The following is a 12066-nucleotide window of genomic DNA, read 5'->3' on the forward strand; positions in this document are numbered from 1 at the left end:
TACCCTTTTCTTCTCTGTGCATGCATTAGGCTCAGGGAACAGCCCCACTGTTAGCAGTAGATAATACGACATATATATCTGTATATAATACCAGGGTGGCTGTACATACTGTATGTACATGTATAGTGATATTATTGATAGAGTATATATATGCGTCTTTGGGTTATTGAAATGCACTATATAAATAAAAGGAATTATTATTATGATATATATGTCTCACCTGTTCACTCACACAGAGATCCAGTTGCAGATCAGATATAAAAATGTTCTCATCTATTTCTTGTTCTTTATTCTCATATTTTATTTGTATTTGATATTGTATTCCTGTTATCCTACCTCTCATTCCTGATGATACCTGGATGGGGTTGAATAACGGTGTCTCTTATCCTTCTAGGCCCGTCCTCGCCAGGCTGTGCCGGTGCTAACCCAGGCTATGGCTTCCACAGTAACTTCACCCATGGACCGCATTACCCAGGAGGCCATGCTGTGCCAGGCTCAGGGACAGGAGGTGGCTTCTGGACAGGCCTGGGAACAGGAGGCATGCTGGGATACCTGTTTGGTAGCCAGAGGTTAGTGGAGGGGTGGAGAGAGTGAGAGAAGGAGGGATGCGTGGAGGGAGAAAGGGGTGGAGGGAGGGAGGGAGGGGGGGGGGGTGGATAGATGGAGGGATAGATGGAGAGGGATATATAGATGGAGGGAGGGATATATGGTTGGAGAGAGGGATAGATGGTTGGAGAGATAGAGGGATAGATGGTTGGAGAGAGGGATAGATGGTTGGAGAGATAGAGAGAGGGATAGATGGTTGGAGAGATAGAGAGAGGGATAGATGGTTGGAGAGAGGGATAGATGGATGGAGAGAGGGATAGATAGAGGGATATATGGTTGGAGAGAGGGATAGATGGATGGAGAGAGGGATGGATGGTTGGAGAGAGGGATAGATGGAGAGATAGAGAGAGGGATAGATGGATGGAGAGAGGGATAGATAGATAGAGAGAGGGATAGATGGAGAGATAGAGAGAGGGATAGATGGATGGAGAGAGGGATAGAGCCAGGAACACGGTCTACCTATAATCTACTACCCAGTTGTTTACGATTATTTAACAATAATCAGGTTAGGCTGTGGGCTAGCGGTTAGGTTAGGTTAGGGTGTGGGCTAGTGGTTAGGTTAGGCTGTGGGGTAGTGGTTAGGTTAGGTTAGGGTGTGGGCTAGTGGTTAGGTTAGGTTAAGGTGTGGGCCAGCGGTTAGGTTAGGGTGTGTGGGCTAGCGGTTAGGTTAGGTTAGGCTGTGGGGTAGTGGTTAGGTTAGGCTGTGGGGTAGTGGTTAGGTTAGGTGTGTGGAGTAGTGGTTAGGTTAGGTTAGGGTGTGGGGTAGTGGTTAGGTTAGGCTGTGGGGTAGTGGTTAGGTTAGGCTGTGGGGTAGTGGTTAGGTTAGGTTAGGCTGTGGGGTAGTGGTTAGGTTAGGTTAGGGTGTGTGGTAGTGGTTAGGTTAGGTTAGGGTGTGGGGTAGTGGTTAGGTTAGGCTGTGGGGTAGTGGTTAGGTTAGGTTAGGGTATGGGCTAGCGGTTAGGTTAGGTTAGGGTGTGGGCTAGCGGTTAGGTTAGGGTGTGGGCTAGTGGTTAGGTTAGGTTAGGGTGTGGGCTAGCGGTTAGGTTAGGTGTGTGGGCTAGCGGTTAGGTTAGGGTGTGGGCTAGTGGTTAGGTTAGGTTAGGGTGTGGGATAGTGGTTAGGTTAGGTTAGGGTGTGGGCTAGCGGTTAGGTTAGGGTGTGGGGTAGCGGTTAGGTTAGGGTGTGGGCTAGCGGTTAGGTTAGGTTAGGGTGTGGGCTAGCGGTTAGGTTAGGGTGTGGGGTAGCGGTTAGGTTAGGTGTGTGGGCTAGCGGTTAGGTTAGGTTAGGGTGTGGGCTAGCGGTTAGGTTAGGGTGTGGGATAGCGGTTAGGTTAGGTTAGGGTGTGGGCTAGCGGTTAGGTTAGGTTAGGGTGTGGGCTAGCGGTTAGGTTAGGTGTGTGGGCTAGCGGTTAGGTTAGGTTAGGGTGTGGGATAGCGGTTAGGTTAGGGTGTGGGCTAGTGGTTAGGTTAGGTTAGGGTGTGGGCTAGCGGTTAGGTTAGGTTAGGTTAGGGTGTGGGGTAGCGGTTAGGTTAGGTTAGGGTGTGGGCTAGCGGTTAGGTTAGGTTAGGTTAGGGTGTGGGGTAGCGGTTAGGTTAGGGTGTGGGATAGCGGTTAGGTTAGGTTAGGGTGTGGGCTAGCGGTTAGGTTAGGTTAGGTTAGGGTGTGGGATAGTGGTTAGGTTAGGTTAGGGTGTGGGCTAGCGGTTAGGTTAGGGTGTGGGATAGCGGTTAGGTTAGGTTAGGGTGTGGGCTAGCGGTTAGGTTAGGTTAGGTGTGTGGGATAGTGGTTAGGTTAGGTTAGGGTGTGGGCTAGTGGTTAGGTTAGGTGTGTGGGATAGCGGTTAGGTTAGGGTGTGGGCTAGCGGTTAGGTTAGGTGTGTGGGATAGTGGTTAGGTTAGGTTAGGGTGTGGGATAGTGGTTAGGTTAGGTTAGGGTGTGGGGTAGCGGTTAGGTTAGGTTAGGTGTGTGGGATAGTGGTTAGGTTAGGTTAGGGTGTGGGGTAGCGGTTAGGTTAGGTTAGGTGTGTGGGATAGTGGTTAGGTTAGGTGTGTGGGATAGCGGTTAGGTTAGGGTGTGGGCTAGTGGTTAGGTTAGGGTGTGGGATAGTGGTTAGGTTAGGTTAGGTTAGGTGTGTGGGATAGCGGTTAGGTTAGGGTGTGGGGTAGCGGTTAGGTTAGGTGTGTGGGATAGTGGTTAGGTTAGGTTAGGGTGTGGGCTAGCGGTTAGGTTAGGTTAGGTTAGGTGTGTGGGATAGCGGTTAGGTTAGGGTGTGGGGTAGCGGTTAGGTTAGGTGTGTGGGATAGTGGTTAGGTTAGGTTAGGGTGTGGGCTAGCGGTTAGGTTAGGGTGTGGGATAGTGGTTAGGTTAGGTTAGGGTGTGGGCTAGCGGTTAGGTTAGGGTGTGGGGTAGCAGTTAGGTTAGGCTGTGGGCTAGCGGTTAGGTTAGGTTAGGGTGTGGGCTAGCGGTTAGGTTAGGTTAGGGTGTGGGCTAGCGGTTAGGTTAGGTTAGGGTGTGGGCTAGCGGTTAGGTTAGGGTGTGGGCTAGTGGTTAGGTTAGGTTAGGGTGTGGGCTAGCGGTTAGGTTAGGTTAGGGTGTGGGATAGCGGTTAGGTTAGGGTGTGGGGTAGCGGTTAGGTTAGGGTGTGGGCTAGCGGTTAGGTTAGGTTAGGGTGTGGGCTAGCGGTTAGGTTAGGGTGTGGGCTAGCGGTTAGGTTAGGGTGTGGGCTAGCGGTTAGGTTAGGTTAGGGTGTGGGCTAGCGGTTAGGTTAGGGTGTGGGGTAGCGGTTAGGTTAGGTGTGTGGGCTAGCGGTTAGGTTAGGTTAGGGTGTGGGCTAGCGGTTAGGTTAGGGTGTGGGCTAGCGGTTAGGTTAGGGCAGGGGTGGGCAATTATTTTTCCCGGGGGGCCGAATGAGCAACTGAAAATATGTTGGGGGGCCGGGCCAAAATTCCAAACTCAATTATGCATAATATACATTTTATTTCTATATAAAAAGCAGTAAATGTCATTGTTTTGACCCCTGGTAAGAGTGTATGTTATTATTTGGCAATTAAAAGGTGAGGTTAGCTTTCAAAAATATAATTTATTCAAATAGAATTTATTTCCAAAATGATAAACTAAATGTGAAACATTAATAACGAGTTTCTATTGTTTCTATTGAAACAAGGATTTTCTTAGCTTTCTAAAGACATCACATCATCTTATAGCAAAAATAAACAAGACATGTCACTGAACTGTGTAAAGAAAAGTGTCCCCGTTTTGTAGCCTTTTTTACTTTACATGCCTATATTAAACATTTAAGAAAAAAAAATATCAAGTGTCCCATTTCACTTGTTATATTTCCACATTTTAGTGTTCTTCAGTTCTTTTTTGTTTCATTCAGTGTGAGAAATCCAGTCTCTGTTGAGCTTTAACAAGTCCATCAAAGTCAGGTTGCATGTCTGAGGTGGAGATGCGAAGCACAGCTGCCAGATGTTCATCAGTGAGAGAGGATCTGTACCTGGACTTGGTAAATGTCATGACTGAGAATGTCTGTTCACATATGTAGGTGGATCCAAAGAGAACCAACATCTTCTGAGCATGTCTCCTAAGCGTATATTGTGCGTGTGAACGTTGACATGAAAAGAAAAAAGTAAAAAAAAAAAAAAAAAAAAAATTTATTTATTTTTTTATTTTTTTATTATTATCATGTAATCTTTCGCGGGCCGGTCAGAATCATCCCGCGGGCCGGATGCGGCCCGCGGGCCGTACAATGCCCAGGTCTGGGTTAGGGTGTGGGGTAGCGGTTAGGTTAGGTGTGTGGGCTAGCAGTTAGGTTAGGTTAGGGTGTGGGCTAGCGGTTAGGTTAGGGTGTGGGCTAGCGGTTAGGTTAGGGTGTGGAATGAATGAATGAATGAAAACTTTATTTAACAGATTGCAGAATGGGTACAATACAGTACGGCTCAATACATACAATTGTTAAGGGGATGCAGACCTGAGAAAGACGTTTGTCTTGTTTCCATCAGGGTCCCCCATTTTCAATTCATATAGACATATATGACATACATGACATACAGATAGTCAGTACTGCTACATCTATACATTTATGACATACCAGATTTGCAAATACAGTACTGTTTGTGATACAGAAGGAGTCAAGAAAAGGGAGTATATACATTTGACGTAGAAACTGTACATTGGAGGTTGGGTGGGGGGGGTTGGGTACATTGGGATATTGACAACCATACTGGGTAATTTACATTGGAGGTGGTTGGGGGGGGGGGGGGGGCGGGGGGCACACTGTATAAACAAGTAACACTGTACATTGAGGGGGGGGGGGGGGGGAGACACTGTACAAACAAACACAATTGTACATTGAACTATTGACAAAACCATACTAGGTAAATGACTGTACATTGGAGGGGGTTGGAATGATTGGGTTAGGATATTTACAGGGGCCAGTGTTGAATTGCAGTCTCCCGTAGGTGTCCCTTGAGAGAGGTTTTGAAAGTGGGTAGTGATCCACATTCCTTTACAGCTTTGGGTAGGGCGTTCCACATTGATGTGGCATAATTGCGAAACGTGTTTAGTCCCTTATTTGAGCCGAATCTGGGTTTGACATGATTTGTGGAGCTCCCTCTGGTGTTGTGATCGTGGTATTCACTGACCTTTGGGAAGTATAGTGGGCTAGCGGTTAGGTTAGGGTGTGGGCTAGCGGTTAGGTTAGGTTAGGTTAGGGTGTGGGGTAGCGGTTAAATATATAGGAGGACTTTTTTTATTGAAACTAGATTATTCTGTAAACATGTTGAAAACATATGGCACCTTGAAAGCGATGGACTGTATTTAACAGCTGTTATATAACTAGTGATATGATGGTAAGGACGGTGTTAACAGCTGTTATATAACTAGTAATATGATGGTAAGGACGGTGTTAACAGCTGTTATATAACTAGTGATATGATGGTAAGGACGGTGTTAACAGCTGTTATATAACTAGTGATATGATGGTAAGGACGGTGTTAACAGCTGTTATATAACTAGTGATATGATGGTAAGGACGGTGTTAACAGCTGTTATATAACTAGTGATATTATGGTAAGGACGGTGTTAACAGCTGTTATATAACTAGTGATATGATGGTAAGGACGGTGTTAACAGCTGTTATATAACTAGTGATATGATGGTAAGGACGGTGTTAACAGCTGTTATATAACTAGTGATATGATGGTAAGGACGGTGTTAACAGCTGTTATATAACTAGTGATATGATGGTAAGGACGGTGTTAACAGCTGTTATATAACTAGTGATATGATGGTAAGGACGGTGTTAACAGCTGTTATATAACTAGTGATATGATGGTAAGGACGGTGTTTACAGCTGTTATATAACTAGTGATATGATGGTAAGGACGGTGTTAACAGCTGTTATATAACTAGTGATATGATGGTAAGGACGGTGTTAACAGCTGTTATATAACTAGTGATATGATGGTAAGGACGGTGTTAACAGCTGTTATATAACTATTAACTAGTGATATGATGGTAAGGACGGTGTTAACAGCTGTTATATAACTAGTGATATGATGGTAAGGACGGTGTTAACAGCTGTTATATAACTAGTGATATGATGGTAAGGACAGTGTTAACCGCTGTTATATAACTAGTGATATGATGGTAAGGACGGTGTTAACAGCTGTTATATAACTAGTGATATGATGGTAAGGACGGTGTTAACAGCTGTTATATAACTAGTGATATGATGGTAAGGACGGTGTTAACAGCTGTTATATAACTAGTGATATGATGGTAAGGACGGTGTTAAGCGCTGTTATATAACTAGTGATATGATGGTAAGGACGGTGTTAACAGCTGTTATATAACTAGTGATATGATGGTAAGGACGGTGTTAACGGCTGTTATATAACTAGTGATATGATGGTAAGGACGGTGTTAACAGCTGTTATATAACTAGTGATATGATGGTAAGGACGGTGTTAACAGCTGTTATATAACTAGTGATATGATGGTAAGGACGGTGTTAACAGCTGTTATATAACTAGTGATATGATGGTAAGGACGGTGTTAACAGCTGTTATATAACTAGTGATATGATGGTAAGGACGGTGTTAACAGCTGTTATATAACTAGTGATATGATGGTAAGGACGGTGTTAAGCGCTGTTATATAACTAGTGATATGATGGTAAGGACGGTGTTAACAGCTGTTATATAACTAGTGATATGATGGTAAGGACGGTGTTAACCGCTGTTATATAACTAGTGATATGATGGTAAGGACGGTGTTAACAGCTGTTATATAACTAGTGATATGATGGTAAGGACGGTGTTAACAGCTGTTATATAATTAGTGATATGATGGTAAGGACGGTGTTAAGCGCTGTTATATAACTAGTGATATGATGGTAAGGACGGTGTTAACAGCTGTTATATAACTAGTGATATGATGGTAAGGACGGTGTTAACAGCTGTTATATAACTAGTGATATGATGGTAAGGACGGTGTTAACAGCTGTTATATAACTAGTGATATGATGGTAAGGACGGTGTTAACAGCTGTTATATAACTAGTGATATGATGGTAAGGACGGTGTTAACAGCTGTTATATAACTAGTGATATGATGGTAAGGACGGTGTTAACAGCTGTTATATAACTAGTGATATGATGGTAAGGACGGTGTTAACAGCTGTTATATAACTAGTGATATGATGGTAAGGACGGTGTTAACCGCTGTTATATAACTAGTGATATGATGGTAAGGACGGTGTTAACCGCTGTTATATAACTAGTGATATGAGGGTTAGTATATAACCTTAACACTAGTGCTGTGTGTTTCCAGGGGCCAGCCTCATAGCTACACCAACTACAACAACCCCAGACCTCATGTCCCTCAGCCCTTCAGCTCTGGAACCCATACTGCGACAGGTACACTGCTTTTTTATTATTTGACCTTTCTTAACCTTTCTTTTTATTTCATTATTTTACCTTTTATTTGTTTGACCTTTTATTTACCTTTCCTTTAATTTCATTATTTTACCTTTTATTTACCTTTCTTTCTACTTCATTATTCTACCTTTTATTTATCCAGCAGTAACTGGTTTGATGAAAATGTAAATTGAAATACCATATAGATCAGTGTTTCGCAACTGGTGGTTTTTTTTTTTTTTTTGCACTACCTATCTTTGTGAAAGTGGCTTCTCAGCTCTGGTCCAGCTGAAGACAAAGCAGAGGAACAGATTGGACATTGAGCATGACCTCAGAGTTGCTTTGTCTACCATCACCCCAGACTTTGAGACTCTTGTCAGGAGCAAACAACATCCCCAGTTATCCCATTAGTTCCCTGGGATGTTAAGCTAAGAAGTCTGCTAAGAAGGATATATTATTTATTATTATTATTATTATTATTTTATTTCATTGTGTTTATAGCCGTAGTTGCACTTTTGTTGCAACCCCAGTTATTCCATTAGTTCCCCCAAACTTACTGTAGGTATGTTATGTTAAGCTAAGAAGTCTGCTAAGAAGCATAATTATTTATTATTATTATTTTATTTCATTGGGTTTTTAGCCCTAGCTGCACTTTTGTTGCAACCCAGTTATCCCATTAGTTCCCCCAAACGCTAAGAAGTCTGCTAGGAAGCATAATTATTTATTATTATTATTTTATTTCATTGGGTTTTTAGCCCTAGTTGCACTTTTGTTGCAACCCCAGTTATCCCATTAGTTCCCCCAAACATAGGTCTGTTATGTTAAGCTAAGAAATCTGCTAAGAAGCATATATTATTTATTATTATTTTATTTCATTGGGTTTTTAGCCCTAGTTGCACTTTTGTTGCACTTTTTTGTGTTTATTTCATGTTTTTAACAGTGCATGAAAGATTGTGTATTACTGCAATATTTTTTTTTAATAAATCATAGTGGTTCAAAAATTTGGGTCGCGACTTAATGACTAAGGAAAATGTTGGGTCCCGAGGCTAGACCAGTTGAGAACCACTGATTAACAGATGATCTTGTTAATAAGCTGCAACAAAAATGGTTTCTTCTACAGAAACAAAACCAGCTTCTCTATGTGAAAAAACAAAGGAGTTCCAGACACTATTCATGTATAAAAAAGCTTTAATAAGTCTCTTAGTTCATATTAGAACAATAAAAAAAACAATCAACACGTTTTGGCCTCTCTATCGGCCTTTTTCAGGGCATACAGACACATGGGTGAACTGAGCTATATTCTAAAGGAGGCTGTGCTGATCACTCTATCAAGCTCAGCTGTGAGAACTTAAGTCAGCCTGAGGTCTAGCTGTCATAATTGCATTATGCCACTAGAGGTCGTCCAACATCTAGAGCAGGGGTCGGCAACCTGCGGCTCCGGAGCCCAGCTGCGGCTCCCTGGCCCCAAAAAACACTTTTTTGTTCTCTTATTTTGGAGATCGGTGTCATACTGTGACACTGAAATGAATTTTTTTTCATCAACTAAAATATTTAGTCAACAAAAATATTTCATCAACTAAAATATACAGTACGTCACACCCCGTGCCTCTCCCTGCCGTCTGCAAGTGGCTAATCTTGAGTTTCCGACGGTAACCATGGATAAATCCAAAAAAAGGAAAGTCTGAGGAAAATAGAGGGTTTAATTCAGCGTGGACAGATTAATTTGCTTTCACGACTAACGATGCAGGTTTACCTGTATGCCTGATATGTGGTGCGAAATTTGCGAACAACGAAAAATTTACTTTTTATTTTATATATTTTCCACAAATAAGGGAAGGACTCAAATAGAGCTGCATAGTTCAGGGTTTTATTTCAAAGTAGGTCTACAGATGCCAGTGTTTTTTCTCCTTTTGTGTTTTATTTCAAAGTACTGTAGGTCTACACATGGAAGTCTTTTTTCAAAGTGGACTACTTTTTATTTTATAAATGTTCCATAAATAAGGGAAGGACTCAAATATACCTGAATAGTTCAGGGTTTTATTTCAAAGTCGGTCTAAATGTGGGGTATGCTTGGGGATATATAAAACGTTATACACAGTGTTATCTTCATTTTAAGGGTAAATAGGTTGTGCGGCTCCCTGAGCATTTTATTTTGTGGGAGGGGGGAAAAGTAAAGTAAAGGTTGCTGACCACTGATCTAGAGTCTAAGGGCGTGTTCACACCTGAAGTCCGGACTTTCTGGTGGACCAAATGTGAAAATGATACATTGTCTGATTTTGGTCTGCGTTCACACTACCCTTTTTGGTGCTGATCTAATTTGTAAACAAAGGACATACAGTCGCCAAGTCATTCATCTATCGGACTATAGCCACTCACAAACATAAACAGTTGCCGACAGCATAATGAGAGCGAGAGATACTGTCATTACGAGCGCGGCGCAAGTGGACTAGAGAGTAGAGAGTAGAGAGAGAGAGAGAGAGAGAGTGTCCGCTCGCGGCGCGAGTCTAGAGAGGAGAGACTGTCATTATGAGCGCGGCGCAAGTGGACTAGAGAGAGAGCGAGAGAGAGAGTGTCCGCTCGCGGCGCGAGTCTAGAGAGGAGAGACTGTCATTATGAGCGCGGCGCAAGTAGACTAGAGAGAGAGAGCGAGAGAGAGAGTGTCCGCTCGCGGCGCGAGTCTAGAGAGGAGAGACTGTCATTATGAGCGCGGCGCAAGTGGACTAGAGAGAGAGAGAGCGAGAGAGAGAGTGTCCGCTCGCGGCGCGAGTCTAGAGAGGAGAGACTGTCATTATGAGCGCGGCGCAAGTGGACTAGAGAGAGAGAGCGAGAGAGAGAGTGTCCGCTCGCGGCGCGAGTCTAGAGAGGAGAGACTGTCATTATGAGCGCGGCGCAAGTGGACTAGAGAGAGAGAGCGAGAGAGAGAGTGTCCGCTCGCGGCGCGAGTCTAGAGAGGAGAGACTGTCATTATGAGCGCGGCGCAAGTGGACTAGAGCAGGGGTTCCCAAACTTTTCAGGCCGGGGCCCAGAAAATAAGGCGTCAGAGAGCCGCGGCCCAATGCACATCGTCAGGCTTTTTTTTTTTTTTTTTTTGCCAGGCGACCGATTTTTTAAGCCAAATATGATATCACTTCAATCCTATTAAGTTAGTTCAAGTTAGTTATTCATTTATATGTGCTATTTATGAGAGGGCTAACTTGTTGCAAAATAATAATGATAATAATAATAGCCTCATTAAAATACTATTGTTGCTTCGGTTGTTTTCAGCGTTTTATGTGCATAATCTGTTATTTAGTTTGAAATGTTCGTTGAAATAAGTAGATTTTTCGTTTTTGTTTATTTATTAAGTTAATATAAAACCATATAGTCACATTTTAGAATACAATAGAAAAGAATTTTAGAATACAACTAGAAACACTGTCCTGGCCTGCTTCTAAGTTCAGTGACCTGACAAAAAAAAAATTTATAAAAAAAAAAAAAAAAAAAAAATTATTTTATTTTTATTTTTTTAAATCATCTCGCGGCCCATCCGTGGCTGCTCGCGGCCCACCTTTGGGTCGCGACCCCGACTTTGGGAACCACTGGACTAGAGAGAGAGAGCGAGAGATGAGATATGGATGGATGAAACACAAAGTCTTCTTCCCACCTGCCCAGATATAGAGCTGCACAGGAAGTACTAGAGAGTAGAGAGTAGAGAGAGAGTAGAGAGAGAGAGAGTGTCCGCTCGCGGCGCGAGTCTAGAGAGGAGAGACTGTCATTACGCGAGCGGCGCAAGTCTGACTTCAGAGCCACACTGAATGCACTGTAGGCTACTTTGCTTCCTGGATTAGGTACTATAGTTCGATTGAAACGGACCGAGTCCCAACTTTTCAAGAGGACCATGGTTCGGTTGTTTGGTCCTCAAAATAGTTCGGTTTGTGTTCACACCTCTACAAACAAAACGGACTATTCATTTAAGTGGACCAAACAGGGTAGGTGTGAACGCGCCCTCAAGGTCCTCCCATAGTCGAGCGGACTGCACACGGACTGGACTCCGCGGAGGTCCACTGGACTCATTGAGCTTTCATAGTCGATCGTACCTCAGCGGACCTCCACGGACCAATTTCCTACATGTCTCGCGCCAGTTTACTACATTTCCCCACAATTCTTTCGCGCTGTTTACACTTCTGTTATGGCGTCATTATCAGATGATGAAGAAGAGCTGCTCTGTTTACTGGCTTTAATAATAATCTTTATAGTCCCGGAGTGATGTATCATATAAATGTCTGTATTTCTGTACTTCATTTGCCAGTCTCTCTTCAAAATGTGCGTCTATCTGCCATAGTTTTTACCACAAGATGGCGATGGCGTCAAGGGCAAATCTCAAACTCTCCTCGCGCGGTGTCACATTTAATGCAGGTCATGGTCAACAAAGACCATGAGCAGCGTTTTGTGTGACACCAAGTGGGCGCCGCGGACGTCCGCGCGTCAGAAAATAGGAGCTTCGCACTTGGACTCTGCTTTGGGTCTGCTTTGAGTACCCTTTTGGTCCGCTTTGAGCCCGC

At 43.4% G+C, this 12066-nt stretch overlaps 1 protein-coding gene across 1 annotated transcript in view; it reads left to right on the forward strand.

Annotated features, from left to right (window-relative positions):
* LOC311237586 (store-operated calcium entry-associated regulatory factor-like) overlaps positions 1–12066 on the forward strand; it is a 59226-nt gene that overhangs the window by 32346 nt on the left and 14814 nt on the right. Inside the window, exons 5-6 of the mRNA XM_084338425.1 lie at positions 395–569; positions 7440–7525. Of these exons, the coding sequence (XP_084194551.1) occupies positions 395–569; positions 7440–7525 (261 nt within the window). The remainder of the gene's footprint in view (positions 1–394; positions 570–7439; positions 7526–12066) is intronic.

Source organism: Notolepis coatsorum (assembly GCF_963971535.1).
Source record: "Notolepis coatsorum genome assembly, contig: SUPER_11_unloc_1, whole genome shotgun sequence".
Classification (NCBI taxonomy): Eukaryota; Metazoa; Chordata; class Actinopteri; order Aulopiformes; family Paralepididae; genus Notolepis; species Notolepis coatsorum.